The 21,964-nt window shown below is 38.8% G+C and overlaps 1 protein-coding gene across 6 annotated transcripts in view; it reads left to right on the top strand.

Annotated features, from left to right (window-relative positions):
* Positions 1-21,294, top strand: part of wt1a (WT1 transcription factor a) — a 33,701-nt gene extending 12,407 nt beyond the window's left edge. For 2 of the 6 annotated variants that reach the window (XM_067588874.1, XM_067588873.1), the window contains 6 exons: positions 2,709-2,792; positions 10,183-10,282; positions 16,078-16,222; positions 17,152-17,241; positions 17,672-17,764; positions 18,095-21,294. In XM_067588874.1, coding sequence (XP_067444975.1) covers positions 2,709-2,792; positions 10,183-10,282; positions 16,078-16,222; positions 17,152-17,241; positions 17,672-17,764; positions 18,095-18,216 — 634 coding nt within the window. In that variant the 3' untranslated portion in view covers positions 18,217-21,294. The remainder of the gene's footprint in view (positions 1-2,708; positions 2,793-10,182; positions 10,283-16,077; positions 16,223-17,151; positions 17,242-17,671; positions 17,765-18,094) is intronic. The other 4 variants (XM_067588875.1, XM_067588877.1, XM_067588876.1 and 1 more) reach the window with 4 other exon arrangements.
* The last annotated feature ends 670 nt before the right edge of the window (positions 21,295-21,964 follow it).

Raw genomic sequence — 21,964 nt, 5'->3', positions numbered from 1 at the left:
CTCTAAATACCACAGCAGGGATGGATACTAAGTAAAGAGTCTGTATGTCTGAGAGAGAGAGAGAGAGAGATGGAGAGTGAACATAGGCTTGGAAGTCTGTGTGTCTTCTTTGCCATAAACATAACTGATATCTGCTCAGCACACACACACACACACACACACACACACACATGGCTGGGAAGGCTCATATGAGTTGAGTCAGTTGTCTAATCTTGCAGCCTGGTACCAACAGGACTGTATTTACTCTGTAGGCCGTCAGCTTTGGCCCGCTGGAACAACATGAAATGAAAACATGCTGAAGTTTTATTAATCCATACAGAGAGAGATACTGAGAAACAGTATGAGACACCTGAAAGTATTCATGCACAGTGGAGTATCAGTTAGTAAACATCAAACAAAGTCAATTTCAGTTTTGACAAAACTTGTTTAATTCATAATGAACACCATAACTATTGTTCTAGTTATGAGGAATCAAAGGGAAATAAATATTTGGGATACAGAAGTAGACTCATCCTGTTCTTAGGATGGACTGACCATTTGGAGTAATGTGACTTCTTCTGTTGGGCTGGTTGACCTGAATGGTCCAGTAAGACCAATAGAGGGAAATTTCCCACAATAGCCCTAAGATTTTTTCGCCACGGTAGGAAAAAGTTTACTCCATGTAGATCATAAACCCTTGAATATAAAAACAACTCATTGAAATTGGATGAGAAATGTAAACATTATAGTGTTTTTTATCTGTATTTGTTTACAGGCCAGTCTTGCCTGGTCCAATATGTTGGTGACGCTGATGTATCACAGCAATGGGCTGAAGCAGTCAATGTGGCGTCTATGTATATATGTCTATGAGTACAGCCTCACAGAGCTGCTAGCATGGCTGTAGACTGTTAGCCCTGTTACATATCTGATGGATTTTCTGGTAGCTCAGTTAGCTCAGACATATTCAGTGCAACCTCAGTGCACTAGCTTTGAAGTCAGTAATTGTCTTTTGTTGCATACTGTTCTGCTCCCTTGTCCAGATTTTTCTGGACAAGGGTTTTTCTGGTCAGATTTTTCTGGTCTTCTTCAACTTGGCACTTTCTCTTATAAAGCCAAGATGAACGCAGTGAAATGTGAAAAACAAAACTCATTTTGCAATTTGGAGCCAGCTAAGACAACAACTGAAATGGGACTTGGAAGTTTTTGAAGGTTTCAAGGATTTGTCTCCTCTGACAGCAGCAGCAATTAACATTCACATTTCTATTAACCACATTCACAATATTTTCTTAACCATAATACCTGCCATGAGCAGATATTGGAGACAAAAAATAATTTTAAAAATGTTGGCATTGGGTGTAAAAAAAAAAAAAAAAGTATTGTATTTGAAAGTAATTCAGGGTTTTGCAGATTTGTCCAATACTGACACCCTTGTCTGGGGATAGTGTTCCTCTAGTGGTGTCTAGCCGTGCAGATAGTTTTGTCCAGGTTTTCAGATACTTGCCACTGAGAGTTTTACCTCCTTTCTGATACAATGGAGGTGAATGACATTTTGTGTTATTGGTTTCCCCATTACCCTTGGTAATCTACAGACATCACGAACTGTCACACTGTTTTCATAGAAAAGACTTTCTATGCAAGTTTTCCAATGTTTTGAGCACCACAGACCAAATTTCATTGATCTCCTTTATATTGGGGTAGAGGCAGAAATCTCAAAACCCGGGTAAGTAAAACCAAAACTATCTGCATGGCTAGATACCATGAGGTAAGTGAGGAAATTTTTCTGGTGAATGGACCAGTTAAAGTGGTGTTCCCCTGCTGCTTCTCACATGCTACATGTCTAGTAAAGTCACATATTTTTCCTTGGATCTTCTGTTGATATTGATAATATTTCTGTAGCTGCACTCTTTTCGTTGTCAGTTAAGTGATGGACTCTGTCTCGCCTCATACTTATTGCCCAATTTCCTCTTCTGTTTATTCCAATGAAATCGTACCTTGCTGCAACAGGCTTCTTGTGAGAGAGAGAGGTTTCCCTTCAAAGACCTACTGTACCACTCACTGTATGTTTAGGGCAGAAAATGGATGTAGGCTGAATCCGTGATGGGTTACATCAGTCAGCAATAGAGAAGAAAAGTAGACTCTTATTTATTTGAAAATGTCATGGATCATTACTTGTGCTCTCTTGTGCTCAGCCTCCATTCCAACAATATTTCAGCAGAAATACCATTTGTGCTCTGCTGGCTGCGTGCCCCTGCTGTACTGTAAAATAATAGCTATGTAATGAGCAGGGTACCAGGCACCACATCTACCCCATCCAGACTGTTGCGAGCCTGCAGGTGGTGTGATAGAGAGGCTGTGGTGTTAAGGGGTGAGAGCTATAAATCTAGTGTGCGTGTGTACATGTGTGTGAGTGTGCACATGTTTGTGGCAGTGTATTTAATCACATGGCAGGTCTGAATAATGATTGTGGAGTCTGCTGTGTTTAATGAAAGGTGGCTGTTATGGGAGAAATCAGCTTTCTCGGTGTCTGTCTGAGGCGCATTCTTTAACCTCAGCTCCACCTGAGACACAGTGTGTGTGTGTGTGTGTGTGTGTGTGTGTGTTGGCATTTTTCATTAGTGCGCTTCCATTGAGGATAACAAAAGGCAACATAGCGACGCAAACAGATGGTAAATGACAGTCCACTGCACAGCTCATGAGCTTTTCTTCTACGTTTTGTCTTTCCTCCACAGTGGTGAAAATTTATATCAAATGACCTCTCAGTTGGAGTGTGTGGCTTGGAACCCTGTCAATACACTGGCATCCACCATAAAGAGGTAGGCACTCATCCATCACTCTCTTTAAATAGTGGCAGTCAGTCAAGTTTATGTTGAAAAAGACAGTGGGAAATATTCAGAGTAGGTTAGATTCAAGAGAGTGAACAGAGTGATCATTTTGGACCAATGAAGGCAGCTTCAGTGTTAAAACAACAACACCAGATGAAAATCTTGTTTTTGCTTCTTTGCCTTGCTGTAGTGATGTAGAAGTGCACTCGGGGGTGTGATCAGTACACCGTGACATCACTATAGAGAGTGGTTTCAGGTGTAACAGAGCACACTTCAGGGTCCAACTTAATTTAGGCTTTCAACCAGAGAATGCAGTAAAACACTGTTTTTCAGCTTGGGGTTGAGTTACTCTTTAAGGTACTAAGCTGACCTTTTATTAGTTTTGTACATTGATTGATGGAGCTGTTTAAGTATATTAAAAAACAATCTTCTTATTGCAGGTAGATAGCCTGCTCTTAGGAATGCTGATGTTTTAGCATACTGTATGTTTTAAACTTAAGGTGGCAAAATTTGTAGCAGCTGGATGTTTAATTGATGTTAAATATGCTCCTGAACATCTGTGCCTTGTTCAGCAGATTGTTAAAAAAAGAAACAACAACAAAAAACACAGTAGGAATTCAAGCATATTTGTCTTTTTGGAATCTGAGCAAAGTTTGAATCAGATAACAGATGTTTTTTGTACTGTTAGATGTAATAGATTTAGAAAATAGAAAATTAAGAGGTTTGTTTTACAAGTTTAAAATCATTCTAGCTGCTCCTAGAGGCTGTAATGTTCATTACATTTCATAATATGAAAGGTCAGAGGGTCACCAAAATCATTAGCTTCAATCATCTGGGGACCATGATTATCCACAGCCAACATTTCTGTAAGTATTTGGGAGCATTTATGCCTTTATTTAAAAGTGGACATTAAATAGGTGACAGGAAACAAGGAGAGAGGTTGGTGATGTGTAACAAATATATGGTATGTGTCTTACACTTCAAGCCACAAGGACCCTCCTCACAGTAAACTTCATGGAGATCCAGCCATTGTTTGAACCAGCTAGTAATATTGAGGGACATGTTGTTTAATGTAGAACTGACAGTGGTACTAGACAAAGGTCAGGATGTCACTAAAATCAGCACGAATCATCCACTGGGAACCATGAAAGTCCATGCTAAATTTTTATGGCAATCTGGCTGGTAGTTGTCGATATATCTGACTTTACATCAGAGTGTCATGTGTAAATAAATAAAGAAATGCATATATTACTAGATCACAAAAATGTTCATTTTATCACTTTGGATAATGTTAATGTCAGTGCTTAGTGTTAAAACATGCACCAGAAAGACAGCAGACATGCCAGACTTTTGTCAGATACTGGGTAAGTTGTATGATGATCAGAAAGTTGGTATAGTCTTTAATTAGATGAGGAAACTCTTGAAAGTTCACTTCTCAAATGATTCGACATGGCATCCTATCCCTCTTGTCCATCTCTCTCCTTTTCACTCTCAAATTAAAGCAGAAACCAGTTAGAAATAATCACGGAAGTATGAGCGTCCGCTGTTCAGAGTTCAAACCAACCAGCAGTATGTACTGTATTGTGTGTCATCATGACCTGCATAGCTGCATGCTGGTCAGGGTCTGTGTCGGCTCACAAATATCTTTGGAGCCAACAGGCATTCATCATAGTTAACAAATGAATGTGTGTGTGTGTGTGTGTCTGATGGAGTCGTGTATGTGCACAAAGGCGTGGTAGCGAGAAGGAATGTGTACGCTTTTTGGGGTGTTGCTGCATTGTAGTGTGTGCACAGAATGAGTGAGCAAGGCTCATTAAATCAGATATCAGACATCATTATTCACTTGAGTGACTGGAGAAAGAAACGTGATTTTTAAAGTCTTCTGGCAAACAGACACTTGTGTTTTCTTGCTTATGTGCACTGACAAGGTCTTCAGATATGGCTGATAAAAGTATGTGATGGTGTTTCAGTGGCCTTGCTTTCAGTCTGTCTCTGCTGTTTTTTTCTTATTTATTATCTTATTTTTATTTTCCGTCAATGAGGGGCAGCAGGAGAAAGAAGGGGAGGCGAGGGAGTTGTAAGGATGAGGAGGAAGAGAAAAGAGGAGGGAGTCAGTAGAAGACGGAGATAAAGAGGAACGAGGCGAGGAACAGGGGATGAGGAAGAGGAAGTGTAGGGGAGGCGAGCTTACAGAGGAAGAACAGATAGGCTCAGCGTTCACACTAAATGTTCACACTGAAACACAGAACCACACATCACCTGTATGCTCAGTATAAATGTGTGAGAGCGGTATGAAGAATGTGATAACGCTTTGTAAACTCACACCACCTTCTGCAGCAACCTCGTCTCCTAAAAAGTATATTAATATACTGTATTACTTATTTGCAAGAGTAAACACTGACATAATGTTTATAGAGAATTAATCTGAAAAAGGTTTTTTGACAACATATTTATTTGGTTTTCCCTAAAAAATCAGCTTGTAGCAACTAAAACAACTTTTTTTTCTGGTTGTGTTTAGTTACAGTTAGGGACAGATCGTTGTGTTGGGTAAATATTGCAAGTTAAGAGACAAGACACTCAGGATGTGAACCATGGTTTCAGGTGTCCTATATTATGTACTATGTACAGTACACTTTGTAGCTCATTCAATGCATTTTTCTCTCTTTATTTCTTTGTTTTTACATATTACAACACTATGAATTTAGGGTAATTCCCTCAAATCAGCAGCTATGCGGATTCAAAGGAAATGTCCATTAAGGGTTCAAAAGGGCTGTGAGAAGCTAATGAGGGGGATTTTTTTTTTTTAATAAATATAATAATAATAGTATTTGTTATTTCAAATAGTATTTATAAGGTTGTTATCTCTAATAACACTAGTACTACTAGTAGTGCTCATATTTATATACTGTATGTATTTATTATTTGTATATGTTGTGTTGAATTTTGTTCTATTTTTGTCTCTTTATTCAAGTCATAGGTGTGGATATTAGTGCTTGTTCTTAGTCAATATGGCAGGTTAGCCAAGCGTTGAAGCCCCGTCAGCCTCCATCCTCCATAATCACAGTTAGGACGTATCATTTAAACAGAGGTGAAGGAGTTTCATGGAGGAAGCTTCCCACTCCCTAGACAAGATGCCCCAACTTGTACATTACCTGCACATTAAAAATACTACAAGAGTGAATGAACTTACTGTAAGTAAAGGAACAAATGATTTACACCATGACCACTGCTGACGTAGTTTCGATGTCGCTCCTGTCCTTGGGAACAGTGAGGCAGACAAAGAGCACCTTATGCCGTATACTGTACAGTACATTCCCATTGCAGCAGCACAGGATGCAAACTCCCATCCTCCTCGTTTGGTTAAACAGACTGAAATATCACACATTTCATAGACAAGAGCTTTCTGTTTCTGTGGGTGTTATCATAAGAAGATACGAGAGGCAACACTGGCAGCTGTGTCACACAGAGCAGGTTTTGTTCTGCTCTTTACCACGTACTGAAATACTAAAAGCTGTTTATGTCATACATTATACTGTTTCCGTAGCAGCTAGTGATGAAATTAGTAGTCATTAATCAATTGGTTGGTCAACAGAAGATTAATTTGATAACTTTGCTAATCAGTAAGTCATTTACCGATCAGACATGTTCTGCTTTTCTCAGTTTTATGTATAATTATAAATGTATAATGGAGTATCTTCCTGTAATGTTTGTCAGAATTTTAAGATGTCAGTTTAATAACTGTATTTCATGCTGCTTCACTGCTATATGCAAACATTTTCCCTCAAATGCAATTTGTGTATTTAATTTAATTTTTTACCACAGTGTCCTTCTCTCCTCACTTTGTGACTATTTTTCCCAATACACTTTATGTACATGTATATACTTCAGTATGCAGCTGTTCTTCTACTTAGGCCTGGGACACACTGCCTACCTCTACCTGAGCAGCGCATGTGTGTTGCTGAACTGCTGCGGCTAGCACACGAGTGGTGTCCACACAATGTCAATATGACTATCAACAGATCATTTTTACTGTCTATTTTTGCTGAGAACCGTGCGGTCACGTGGGAAAAATAGGCAAAGTACCGAATCTCTAGATGATGCACAGCTCATGCGGGCTGTGTGGCTGTTCTAAACTGTTAACATGGACACCAAAATGAAAAACAAGAGGTTCTGCAACATACACATGCTGCTCAAGCAGGCAGTGTGTCCCAGGCGTTATTCTACTTCTACTGCTGTGACACTTCACAGCAGTGTGAGATCAATAAGGTTTATTTATATTATCTTAAAGATGTCAGCTTAGGCTTTGGAAACTTTATAAGGATTTTTTTTTTGCATTTTAAATAAATATGATATACAGACTTATCAACAGATATAAAAAAATATCGATTAATTACTATTAGTAGCCCAAGTGGGAGCTATGATGAAAGGTTTCAAGAAATACAGTTAATATTGTGCTTAACTGAGTTCAGTGCCGTGATACAGCAAACATTTTGACTATTCAAGTGTCAGAGTAAGCCATGACAGTGTGACAGTGAGCCAGCATGCACAATACCAGGACCCTGAAACTGAAGCAGCTAAATGGAACTCAGCCAACATTAACTTCATGATTTACACCTGTGCTTTTCCTACTGTGACGTGATATTGGATATGGGTCTTGGGCATGGGTGTGGTAAAATGGCTCAAGGGTGCCACCTAGAAAATTTTGATGTAGGTTTACAAACTCTGGTAGGCAGATCTGCCATCTCCGGACTTTAAAAAAAGCCTCTTGGAGCCATACCCTAAGTCCAACAGGAAGTCAGCCATTTTGAATCTGCTATGCATTTTTTTCACAAAGTTTTTGTGAACATTGACAGGCGTTGTATCTTAACAAACTCCTCCTAGAGATTTAACCCAAGCGACTTCAAATTTGGTGGATTACATCTAAATACCTTCACGATGCTGAATTGCGAAGCTTTTTAGTTTTCACGGAACGCCCTTGGCGTGGCATGCCAGACAATTTTGCCCGAGACATGTTTGGGGCATTAAACAGGAAGTTGTTGTAACTCGGCTTTACATTGTCCAATCTGCCCCAGATTTCTCATGCTTGATAAGAGTCCAGGCCTGAACACAACTACATGTCAATATTGAGTCATAGTCATAGCACCACCTACTGACAACACAAAGTCAGCCTTACGTGACAAATGTCATCCAATTTACATGAAAATTACATGGTGTGGTCTTGACATGATATACAGCAACATGACATATAATTAGGGGGTGTTCTCTAGCACTACATAGTGGACACAGGAAGTGATAGTTATCTCCTACAAGCAATGTCCAATATTCATGAAAATGTATATCCATGTCAGGGGCCGTCTGGTAAATATGTTGCTGTAACTTGTTGCTCTGCAATAACTGCAGTTCAACTGTGGTGTAGTTTGACTGTGGTGCACCCCAATGTGCGTGAAGGAGCGAGGGCTCAATCATCGCTGCTCTCAGCTTTAATTTATATTTGTATTTGAATAAAAGTGGAAATAGGTGTAAAAAATTGTTTGCTTAAAAATTTTGTTTTTATTATGCTTTTAATTTTAGGATATTAAAGTGTTAAAGTGTTTATCAATAAACTATCTTACGAAGGAAGTTCCCACACTGTGTCTCGAACTCCAGTCTCCCAGATCATAGACGACTACACTGACTATGGAGCTAAAACCAAGTGCATTGAAAATGTGCAGACAGACCTTTACTTATTTATACACCCATAACACAGAGACAGCACAGCATGTAATATGTAGAGAAGAACAGTTCTTGCTTTGCACTTTTCATTTATTGCCTATTTTTTACAACCTAACTTTGTGGAAAGGGGAACAACAGGTTATGGAGAGTCCTTTGGGAGCACTTTGCTTGTGTCAGTAACTCAGCTTTATCTCTGGGAAACACCCCCAACTCCAGGAGTGATGTCCAAATAAGGAAATGTGTGTCATGTAGCAGGTGGATGTGACTCCCCTCGTTGAGACCTGCTGATAGACATAACAGCGGAGCAGAGGGGAGAGACTGAGATCACGATGTAACCGACCTACATGCTGGTATTTGACATGTTTTTTTTTTTCCTCCTGAAAACAAATAATTTTTAAAATATTACTACAAAATAAATATTCTTAAAAAACCCACCCTATTATGCACATGACTGACAACTGTCAACGATACTGGAACTGTTAACAGCATCATTTTTGACATTAAATAGATGATGATATGACAGCCTGCAAATATGTTTTAAAATATAACCTGTACAAATACTGTAAATTACTGTGGTTGATGACTGCAGTCACCTGTAAAACATGAAGTCAACCTGCACGTGTTCTTGAATGTAAATGCCTCTTCCTGTACATATTCCAAACAGCCTGTTGATTAGAGCTGCAATGATGAGTTGATTAATCGAGTCGTTGCCAATTATCAAATTAATCGCCAACTATTTTGATAATAAATTAATTGTTTGGAGACATTTTGTAAGAAAAATATGTCCAAATTCTCCTAGTCCAGCTTCTTAAATGTAAATATTTTCTGGTTTCTTTAGTCTTCTATGACAGTAAACTGAATATCTTTGGGTTGTGGACTGTTGTGGACAAAACAAGACATTTGAGGACGTCACTCTTGGCTCTGCATTTTCTGACATTTTCTGAACCAAACAACTAATCGAGAATCAATCAACAGATTAATCTATAATGACAATAATTATTAATTGCAGCCCTACTGTTGATTTTGCATCAGGGCTTATTTTGGCAAAGCTCATAGTTCCACTTTAACTTATTGTACACATGAACAAACATACAGAGGCACCTACATATACACACACAAACAGTGCACACACCAGCACAACTTTCTTCTGCAGGGTTCAGCTGGATATATGGCGCTCTGACAAAAAAAAAAAAAAATCATCCTTGTACATCAATACGACTTACATCTCTACAGTGAGCTGACAAATGATTGGTCTGTGTTTTGCATTATGGGCTGTATGTGACACGATGAACATGTTTGAAAAATGATGCCCTCATGACCCTACCTGCACTCAGTACACTCAGTCAAACAACAGTTCATGCTCTATATTTCTGCCACTGTTTGTTACATCGTATGGATTTACAGCACTGAAGAATCTTGTTATCTGATGCCTGTCTGCTTTACATTCATCTTACTGAATGTGGCAACAGTCCACATGGAAACCTTCCTTTTACCTCTACATACGCTCGTGAAAATGATGGTCCTGCACAGAAAAGACAGCTGCTCAAAAAGTGTTCAACTAAGTACTGATGCAGCATTCATTTTTACGATCTCAATTAAATCACCTGATGAAACAATGTAAATAATAATCATCACTCCATGATTTTTTCCATCCCCTGTGTGTTGGCAGCCATGCAGCGGGCTACGACAGTGACCCCAGCACCCCCATGGTGTACAGCTGCAGCACGCAGTACCGCATACACACACATGGAGTCTTCAGGGGCATACAGGTAGGACTCACAATGTTATAAACCATAAACATGTTACTTCTTTAATGTTTTAATGAGTGGACTGAGGGAGACGAGGAGGAGGAGGAGGAGTGGAAAGCCTGATGCAATGACCAGGCGATGTGAAGAGGAAATACTGATATGTAGCAGAGCACAGATTTACAAACACACACAAAAATGCCTACACATGCACTCACACACACACACACACACACACACACACAAAGACACGTCGTACACACGCATACACAGACATTTTTAAAAGGCAGCTCTAAAGGCCAAGAGGAATCTTTTTCCACAAATCCATTAGCAGCTGAGAAACACACACTCACACATACACACACACACACACACACACACATAGGGTTACACTGGGTAAAGATACAGTTTCCATACGAGGATCAGCATGTTAATAAATCATTAGATTTTAATTATTGTCTGTCAGCAGCTCTAAAGGACAGGGAGCAAGAGATTCTCCAGACCTGCTCTTAGTCCACAGCAGGACTTTTTGGGATCTTTTCGTTCTTTCTTTTCAAGGCCTGCTTCATCATTCACCCTGCTCCTTTTTTTTTACATTGTTCATTGAAATGGATTGCAAAAAACACACATAAGGGGTCTGGCTCAGCACAAAAGAATAAACAATATCTCACTCTTGTGTCTTTTAAAGTATGATTTAAGAGCTGCTAAAATGTGAGAAAAAGGATTGAGTAGCAAAGTGATGCTTTGCTCTGTAATTTTTATTATAGGGTTTATACTAATTCTTAGCACTGCCAAAGGAAATACAGCTGACAGCCATGGAATTTCATTCTTCATTAATGTTGATTTAAAAAAACGTATTACACAGCTTGTTGAAAACTGAACTATATGATTAAGGGACATGTATTAGAAATACTTTATCATAGATAGTTATATCACTCTGCATATCAAGAGGTCACTCGGTCAATTTTGCGGAACTAATTTGCAGCAAACAGGCATTACTGCTGATTATGATGCTGCTGGATTAGTTGTCAGTTACTTTAGTATCGGACTTAAAAGTGTTAAATAAATAAATGCAATGTCAGTCCTTGACTGCTTTTCAGTGTATGAATGGTGATCTGTTTGATCTCACTGTCATCTGTCGATCATGGATGTGGCACATTAGTTCCTAGTGTTTCTGACACTTTGTGGCTGTGTTCACTCTGCATGAGTTCAACCAACCTCATGGACTGAAGTACAGCCGTGAGTTTCTTCTTCAGTGCCGCATTACTAACGTAGCAGCACTGGAGCCTGGAATTGTAATTCCACCGGCAATCCGAAAATATTTTGGAGAGAATGTCAACTCTACTAGGAACAAGACTGTTCGACTGAGGAAGTGAGGAAGGAGGGGTGGAGTGCGTCAGAGACTACGGAGACAGCAGCTGCGTCGTATTCCTCTGCCCTCCATCATACTTCCCAACATGCAGTCATTAAGGAATGAAATAGATGAACTACAAGCAAGTGCAAAGTTTCTGTCAGAGTTCAGACATTATTGTATCATTTCCCTTGCTAAAACTTACTGACTTAAAGACCACGACTCTGACGCTGATCTTGAAATTTAAGGTTCCGGCCAACTCTAGCGCCTGGATTGTGATTCACGCCTGACTGGCAAAACACAAGGCGGGGTGTGTGCCTGTATGTAAACACCCAATGGTGTTTTATCTTCTGCATGAATTTACACAACTATTTGCCACAGTTGTTCATATTCACCCTAAGGCAAATGTGCTTAACGTAAGACCAACCCTCGCCAAAACTGTGCAGCGTCTATAGACTATATGTCCCGATGCACCCAATTTTATCATGGGAGATTTTAATCATTGTCTTAGGACTAAGTCCCTGAATCATTTCCTCCAGTACGTCACCTGTCCACCAAGACAGGGTAAAGTATTGGACTAGTGTTATAGCACCATTAGTGGAGCTTATAAATCTTATGTGATGGCTCCTCTGGGTTTGTCAGACCACAGCAATGTTCATTTGGTCTCCACTTATCAATCAACCCTGAAGAGAGGGAACATCGAGCTCAGGGTTGTTCTGGTCTGGACTGAAGACTCTACACTGGAGCTGAAGGACTGCTTTGAATGTACTGAATGGGATCTATTGAAAGACTCATGTTCTGACTTAGATTATCTCACAGACACAGTTTCTAGTTACATCTCTTTTTGTGAAAATATGTTGATTCCTTGTGAAACGTACTATTTTCCCCAATAATAAGCCCCGGATTAGCAAATTGCTTAAACATGCTCTTAATCAGAAGAAGCTGTCTTATTATTAAGGTGATAACAATGAAAGAACGTAGGCATTTAAACATGTTAAAAGAGAGATAAAGCTATCTTAAATCAGGTATAAAAAAGTGGAGGGTGAGCTAAATAAAGGGCACTCAAGGTTGGCTCGGAAAGGAATCAAGTCCATGGTTGGGATGCAGAACAAGGACAGAAGAGTATTGTATTCTGAGAAGCCTGATGCTGAATCGGCAGAAGAGTTAAAGAAATTTTACTCTAGGTTTGATATCTATGATTTTAATGATGAGCTCTCTAATTTTAGACATGGGCCTGCAGGCTGTAAGATTAAAATTGATGAAGGGATTGTGTGTAAATCTTTTGGTTGTATTAAAGAGAGGAAGAGCCCTGGTTCAGATGGCATAGGGGGAAAATTATTGAAGTGTTGTGCCTGGCAACTGTGGGGTATTTTGTCATATATTTTCCAGTCCTCCTTGGAACAACAGAACATTCATAGCATGTGGAAGGAATCTACTGGGGTGCCAGTGGCAAAGGTTAAGTCTCCTAAGGCACTGAATGATTATCGCCCTGTGGCCCTTACATCTCTTACATCCCTTATTATGAAAACAATCAAACAGTCAAATCTGAAATTTTACACACAGTGGATGACATGTTGGACCCCTCACAGTTTGCCTACAGGGTGAGGAGGGGAGTGGAGGACACTACAGCTACTCTGTTAAATCTTCTACTGAGGCACCTGGAGGGAAATAAGAACCATGCACATTTGCTTTTAATTGACTTTTCTTCTGCTTTTAATAGTATTCAGCCACATGTCCTTCCATACAGACTCTTACCTAATTTTAATACAGATTTTAGCACAGTATGTTGGTCACTGACTTCTTAACAAACAGATCTCAGAGGGTCCGGGTTAATAGAACTCTGTCCAGTAAACTCTCATCTTCCACTTATATACAAATGAGTGTCAGAGCAATCATGTATCAAGATTTGTCCTTAAGTATGCTGATGACTCTGTGATTGTGAGTCTTCTGCTGGGTGTGGATCAAGATCATGGCCCAGTCTTTGATGAATATGTTAACTGGTGTGACCAGTATAAATAAATGTGGCTAAGGCCAAAGAAATGTGTATTGATTTTTGGAGGAGATCCCTTTCCTTTGCCCCTGCAGTGTGTGATTAAGGGTGAGCCAGTGGTGGCAGTGCAGAAATATAAGTATTTGGACACTGTCCTAGACAAGAAGATTAAATTTGAAGACATCACCTTGAGCTTAAAGTTTTAATGTGGACATGACATTGATGAAAATGTTTTATTCTTCTTTTGTTGAGTCTGTCCTTTCTTTTTCTACGATTTGCTGGTTTTGCAGTCTAAGTCCTAAAAACAGGAACAAACTGGAAAAAATTGTCAAGTTTGCCACAAGATTACTGGTGCTACCCTTAATCACCTTCAGCACCTGTATGAAGTGAGGGTCATCTCAAAGGCACAGACTATTGTTTTGGACCCTCAACAACCTTTACATGTTGAGTTCCAGTTGCTTCCATCAGGATGGAGGTTTAGTCTCCCCAAAGGTAGTACTAATAGATACAGATTGTCCTTTGTTCCATCTGCTATTGGTTTTTTAAACAAACTATAACCTCGGATGTCATCACGCCTTTCTCTCTTTTTCCATGATTCATGGTGACAGTGTAGGAGATATGGGTCTTGTGCTGTGTTGTGTATGATGTATTGTATGTGTTTGTGTTGGACTACTGTCTGTAAAGCAAATTGCTCCTCAGGGACATTAAAGTTTTTTTAATCTTGAATCTTGAATAAGTAATTATGAAATAAATAACCACATGAATAAGTTGTATAAAATGTATAAATTAACCATTTCAACACATTATTGTACTATATCATAATTCTTATTTTACTATAATAATAACAGTTTTATTGGCGATCATAACAGCATTTTCCCCAGTTACTCTTTTATTTTGTCCCTTTTCAGCCAATCACAGCCTCTTTTAGCAAGCTCAGCAATGCTAACAAATTTAGCTAGCTAACTTCTGTTTGCTACAGCAACAACAATACTCAAGTAATTCTGAATCAAACAAATACTTGCTGCTGCAAATAAACAGTTTCCTTTTATTTAGCATAACAAGGCTACACATGCTACCTAGCTAGCCTGCTAACTAGTTCGTAAGGTTTGTGAGCTGGTGCTATTACTGACATCAAACCGAAGAGTCAGTGTTAACAGCAGCTAGCTGGTTAATTTAGAGTTACTTTGGCAACTTTTTGATTCTAAAAATGATCCTCAGAAAGACACACAACTCTGTGAGGAACAAAAAGACAGTCTAGCCAACAGTAGCTAGCTAATATTACTATAAAATAAGAATGATAAATTAGCATTTCATAATGATGAGGTCAAGTTTTAATGATTTCTTTAATGATTTTGCAATTTATTGCTTAAATTATACATTTTACAATTGTATTTTATTCATTTGATTGTTTATTTTAAAAAGTCTTTTATTTATTTGACACTTAATCATTTAAAATTTGTATTTTGCATCTCATGTCTTTGATCATTAGCTGTGTCAACTGGATTAACAACGTGTTGGGATTTATTTTGCATTCATGAACGACATGTTGCACATGAGCACTTAGTATTGTGCAGTATGTATCTTGCATACTGTAGATTACCTTGAGATTATTAAGGTCACGGTATACTGTTTCATAATGTGAGATTTTAGGTTGAATGTGGCAGTTAATTTTACTTGGACACTGGAAGTGGCTCTTATTCCAGTATGTAATAGCTGTAATGTAGCCTACTTATCAATACCTGCTAAATGTACAGCAGGCCTGTCTCTGGAGCCATTATGCTAAACACCGAGGAAATGAAGAGCAGATGGCTGCGGGAGGGGGAGAAAGAAGGAGTGTGAAGGCAGAGAGGGGAGAAAGGAGGAATGTTTTGGGAAGAGTGGTATAAAGAGGAAACAGTTGAGAAAAAGAGGAAGAGATAAAGGAAGTGTGAAGAAAGTGCAGAAATGTCATGCATGGGGCTGACATAGCAATACCAAAAAGATATAGGTTGTAACATTTGAGGGCATGACAAAAACTTGCTATGATTTATTCTGCAGATGAACTAAAATACAAAATTAAATTTTTTTTTGTACAGCCATGTGTTATGTCCTGTTATTCTTCTCCTACAGATTCTGCAGTGAGCAGCAAGGTTATAATGGGGCGCTCTGGAAGGGGGTCTGTCTAAACGGCGTGACTAACAGCTCCCTCTGGGCTGCAGTCAGTCTGGGGTCATTTTACTGCTAATTCCCATCTAATGAATATATGAGCATTTTATTATAATGATCCCAATGAGCCAGCAGATCACATGCTCTTATTTACACACAGGACAGATTTAATTGCCTGTTATTTAAATTACATTTTACTGGTTCAATTATTGATGTCCAGGGAGAGTTTTTGTTAAATCTTACTAGAGTGGTTTGGGTTTAAATTAAAGTGTTTGGGTTGTGTGTGTGTGTGTGTGTGTGTGTGTGTGTGTGTGTGTGTGTGTGTCTGTGCAGGATGTACGGCGGGTGCCCAGCATCGCTCCAGCAATAGTGCGGTCAGAGAGCAGTGAGAAGCGTCCCTTCATGTGTGCCTACCCAGGATGCAACAAACGTTACTTCAAGCTGTCTCATCTGCAGATGCACAGTCGCAAACACACAGGTAAAACTGGCAGGATGCCATCTGCGCTGCAATATTACATATATTAAACAACTTCTGACATGTGCTTTTAATGCCATGACCACATGCTCCTATTCAATCAAAGGTTTTAAGTTTAGCATTAGGAGAGCAAATAAATGATGTTTTCACTAGCCTCAGTTTTATAATCTGTCCTTGTCATGGTCATGTTGCTGTGCAGATTTCTAGATAAATATTTAACTTAAAATGACGGTAAAAAAAAAAATTATTCTGTTGAAAAGTAAAATAATCTTAATTTTAGGTTTTAAGGGCAAAAACCTGCACATATGACATAATGACAATACATTGATTCAGTTTTTAATGCATTCAAGCATTCAATGTCTTTGCTGATAATGAATCATTATTGAGAAATATATAGTATGAAGAGATTGAAATACATCTTTGGCTTATCCTCAAGGCACCCTAGGGTGTTTCAGATACCACTCTGGGAGACACTGGTGTAGAGGCTTGTAGATGATGCCCTTTGGCTAATTGAAGTAATTGCACTGATGTCTTCAAATGAATGTGATTAATGAATGAATATTGTTAAAATGTCTCACAGGCAAATTTGGTGCTTTTATCATGTGGCTGCCTTTGTGAATTAGATGCATTTTATTTTCATTTTATGGGGACATTTCATTTTTTTTGTCCCACCAACAGTCCAGAACCACAAGATCTTCAGTTTACTATTACAGAAGAATGAGTATAACTGAACATATGACATTTGTGCTTAAGAAAATTACTTAAACAGTAAATAGATTATCAAAATTGTTGCAGAATATTTTTTAACTGTTGTCTGTTAGTGGTTACAAGAAGAACAGCAGTGTTATGTCACAAAATAGGGATACAACAAGACATAAAATCATTTCCAACTCAGTTTAACTCTCTGCATCCTCTCTCTTGTCTTTGTCCAGGGGAGAAACCTTACCAGTGTGAGTTCACAGACTGCGGCCGGAGGTTTTCTCGCTCCGACCAGCTCAAAAGACACCAGAGGAGGCACACAGGTTTGATTATTTTTACTGAATCTGCCTCTCTGTCTTTATTTTGTCACACTTTTTCCTTTCAGTTCCTTGTCTTTGCTCTCTCTACTTGCTCTCCTCACCTGTTCGCATGACAGCCATTTTTTGGACAATGCAGTCTTTTGAAGTGCACAGTTCGCATTTTGTATATGGTAGCGCGCTATACTGTCCTCCCCTCAGATGAAGTTACTAAAGGCTGGCCAGACTTTGGAATGGCTTCCCTGCAAGCCTTTGCTCTACTGTATTTTTCTATCTCTCTCTGTGTCTGTGTGTGTGTGTCTGTGTGATTGAACATGTGTTTTCTGTGTGTGTGTGTGTGTGTGTGTGTGTGTGTGTGTGTGTGTCTACTTGGGCTTGTTTGTGTGAATGTATGTGTGTGTATGTGTGCGTGCATGCATACTGTACATGTGTTTAGGAGTTAAACCCTTCCAATGCGAGACGTGTCAGAGAAAGTTCTCTCGGTCTGACCACCTTAAGACACACACCCGGACTCATACAGGTAAAACAAGTGCGTAAACTTTTATTTTTCCATTTCTTCTTCATCCATTTGATGTTTACATATATAACTATATTGCAAAAATATTTAAATATCAACATGTATTTATTCTTATACTTGTGCCATCATGGATTAGATTTTAAAAGTCTTCATAGTCTGTTTAATCTTCCCATTCCACTTACAATCAACATAATATTCTAATATTTCTTTCATTTTCATTTTCAAACCCCTCCTGTCCTAATTCTCCCCCTCCTGTCATTACACGTCTTGCTCCACGTCTTCTTCAATCCATCATTCTGTCTCTTCCAACCTGTCCATCCATCCCACATCTCTTCCTCTCAGGCGAGAAACCGTTTAACTGCCGGTGGCCGAACTGTCAGAAGAAGTTTGCCCGGAGTGATGAGTTGGTGCGGCACCACAACATGCATCAGAGGAACCTCACCAAGCTCCAGCTGGCCATCTGAGTCTGTGTTCAGTCGATATCACAGTTTTACATGTAAACATCGGGCTTACATCTGTTTATATATTCTGTCTCTGGTTAATCCAAACCTGGTTATCACCTTTGCAACCACAGTGGCCTCTAAAGCTCTGTGTCCTGATACGTCCCTTAAAAAAGTCAAAACAACACTCCACTGATTTAGCATTGCACTCCTATAACATTGTCAAATTCACAACAGACAGCTTCAAAGAAATATAGCAGAACAAGAGATATCATCCTTTTTTATTCCATGCATTCTTCCTCCCCAAAACCTGGTGCCTACATTACCCACAAAGCAACTCAACCGTCTACAGTTTAGTCTGCTGATAGCAGCCAGTGAAGCCTCCAGCAGAGATGAGGAGCAACTAGGTCTGGTAATCTCGCTTCTTTCTAACTCCACACAGATTTCACACAGCTCCCTCTGCAGACACAAAAACCTTATGTAACTTTTTTCAAATATGCAGCAGTACTCCCCAACACCTGGAAACACACATTGATATGTAAAATCTGTGGAGCTCCCCTTTAATAATAGTTATACATTATTTTGATTTTACAAATTAGATACCACAGTCTACAGCCTAAGACAGAAAGTAAATCTGTCTAAGGGTGCGTTGAAAATTCAAGCGAATTAAAATGCTTCAACAAAAGCCATGTGAGAACGTTCACTCCTCTCATTGATTAGATGTGTTTGGGGTGGGAGCGAGTACATAAACACAGAAGAACGTACTGAAAAAGGTCCTATCTGCCCTAACCTATCTGCAACATACGTCATTATTAGTCCAACGGTTGACTTTACTCATCTGCATCCCAGCATGCAAATCACACCCTGTTATGGTGCAGAGTACTCCTTGTAGTTAGGTCAGATCAAGGGCGGATGACGTTCCCAACACAAATCAACTGCTTCAGAATTTGTTTGTGACGGTTGTGTTTGTCCACACCCGAATACAATTGCTGTGTTCAGATCTGCCCAAATGAATCATACCAAAGTAGCAGAGTCCAGTTCAACCCAACTAAACAACGAAGACGCCCTAAGAGTCATGAAAGATTCTGAAGTCTGTTAGTTAAATAGTCTGTCTTGGGAACTCTCATATCCTATATTTTTATAATGCCAAGAAATTCCATGAAAAGGCTGAAACCAACTATGTGTTAGGCTGACATTTGGCACTGAGCCCTCACTTCACTGCCTTGACACAGAGGGCTCTGACAAAAAACACACAGGCTCAACTTTTGCCAAAACAGAATGCGATGTCATCTGTCAGGGCTCTGCCTCGGCCAGTCAAATACATGCAAGTGCACATTCCTAGTGGATTACTTTGCATTTCTACTGTTTACATCTTACAATCCTCACAACCCAAGATAAAGTAATGCTAATCCTAAATAACACTTTCCAGAGTTGTGATATCCTTCCTTGTAATATTATAAGCCACTGTCCAGTGTTTCGGCATCTGATGAGCATTCAAACTCACGGATCTGTCACTCAAACTGGACCTTCTGGATTGTGTTTCATCATCTCACTGGTACCTGAGAGAACATGCCTCTCTCTTGCATTTATTTAACGCAGGGTTGTCTTCACTCTGAATACACACTCAGTCTGTCTCTAAAGACTTTCCCAGCCTGTCTGTAGCTCTCAGCACCAAGGTCATTCATTCCTACTGAAGACTTTTAAAAATGGGTCACAAAAAAACTTTAATTTAAAAAAAAAAAAAAAATGCTAAGGAATTTTCTTAAACAGACTGGCACTGTAGTTTTTTTTTTTTGTTTTTTTTTTAGCAAATATGACCCAAACAGGTGTAAATAGTGCGTTTTATTGGTGATTAAACTTGAAAAACTTGTTAGTAGGATCAGTTCATTGTTGGTTTTGGTCTTGTCATGAGATTTGTTGACTATAAATGAAATACTTAATACTATCAGACCCATCCTTTACAGAAATCTTTGCTCTGGTTGTAAATTGACGCTTCAGAAAGTCAAAAGCACATGAGCTCTTCTAGATTATCCTGATAGAAAACAACTGAGAAGAGCATCATTTAATGTTTCTTTATATCAGTTTTTGTTTTGTTTTTTATCACAGGCATAAAATGCTGTGTTAGGCAGATGTAAAGTCCTGAAGTATCTCAGACAAAATATTTCCATCTTAACTAAAAGGTGATATTTCATTTCTTATCCCCAATTTTTGTCTTTTCTCTTGGCACCAACCACCACCAGTGTGTGTACAGGGAGGTCAGAGGTCAGGATCAGATGCATCCATGCGCCCAAAGCTTAGCGCTTTTTCAGCTGTTGTAAATATCTCTTATGTTGAACTACTTATTTATTTTCTTTTTGTGGACAGACATTGTTTTCACTGGAATGATTTAAAGGGAGAGAGGTGAAATAGCATCTCTTTGTAGCCCTCTCAACCTTTTCTAATAGTTTTCATAGTTATACCATAAAAGATAAAGTTGGCTTTAATTTAAAAAGATCCAATTAAGTGAATAATTTACATCTGACATTGTAGGCGGTGTTTGCAATGTAAGTGTGTGGTGTTTTTTTTTCTGGTCAGCATAATAAAGTACATTGCAAACACAAATATGCCTTTAAGTTTGTATTTTAAAAATCTGCTGCAGATGTCCACTTTTGTTTTTGAGTAATGTGAGAATCTGATTTGTTTTTTTTTTTTTAGCAGAGCTCAGCGCTCTTGGAGCTTAATCGTCTGAGTCTCTTGTTTCTGTGGTGTGTAAATATTGCTGGACTTTGGCAGTGTTTTAGACACTGCAAGCTCTAAAATATGTCTGCTGGGTCACACTGGCTCTGTGGCCAGGACATTATGGTCAAGATGTAAATAATACTTCTTCACCATGGGAACTGAGCTCTTTCCATGGGGAAAATATGTAACTTAACTGATATATTTTAGACTTTCTTTGGATGGATCCAGGAACTGTTTATACTTTCTTTTTTTCTTTCTTTGATGTGTATTAATATTTGGGTCATAAAAAAGCAAATGTCAGTGAAACATTTTGTACTCAAAAGTGTGCGATAAAATGAAGGTTTCTCTCTGTGTAAATGTATTGTGGCTGTTTTGATACAGTAACAGTTTGTCTCTGTGGTCTTTATTTATTCATTTATAAGTTTCTTTGTTGTTTTTTAAAAATATGGTTATCCTTTAATATTAATCAGTATAATAGTTTTTTACACCATAAAGCAAAGATATCCATGAAATATTACATATAATTCTATAATTGTCACAGTTTTTGAAATATGCAACTGAACTTTTGTAACTAAAACATTTAAAACATGATTAGAGAGCACGCTTGTGAGTGACAAGACAAAGAAACAGAGTTCAGCCATCATTTAGATCCTATGCACATGTTAATATACACTAACAGTTGCGCAATCATCACACACATACACACACACACGTACAGTACAGTACCATCCACTTTCCTCTCTTTATCTCTCACCAGATTCCTCATTGCATTCCTTGGCTCCCCTCTCACTTAAAAAAAGGCAGATAAAAATGAACGTGTTTTCTTTCAGCCTCTCTCAACTCTCTTTCACTCCCCTCATGTTGCTTCCTCTCCAAAACTCGCTCTACAGTTTGTCTCATCCTCCCTAGTCCAAAGTTGCTTATAGCTTTTTTTAAATTTCCTAGTATCACCTTTACGACCTTTGGCTTCACAATAAGCTATGAAAACACTTTTTTAAATTGATGGTGGAAATGAAATCTTGAGTTAGATGACGGTACATTCACAACTTTAAAA

The sequence above is a fragment of the Thunnus thynnus genome, chromosome 5 (assembly GCF_963924715.1).
Source record: "Thunnus thynnus chromosome 5, fThuThy2.1, whole genome shotgun sequence".
Lineage (NCBI taxonomy): Eukaryota > Metazoa > Chordata > Actinopteri > Scombriformes > Scombridae > Thunnus > Thunnus thynnus.
The sequence above is the reverse complement of the archived record's forward strand: the minus strand, read 5'-3'. Positions and strand labels throughout refer to the sequence as shown.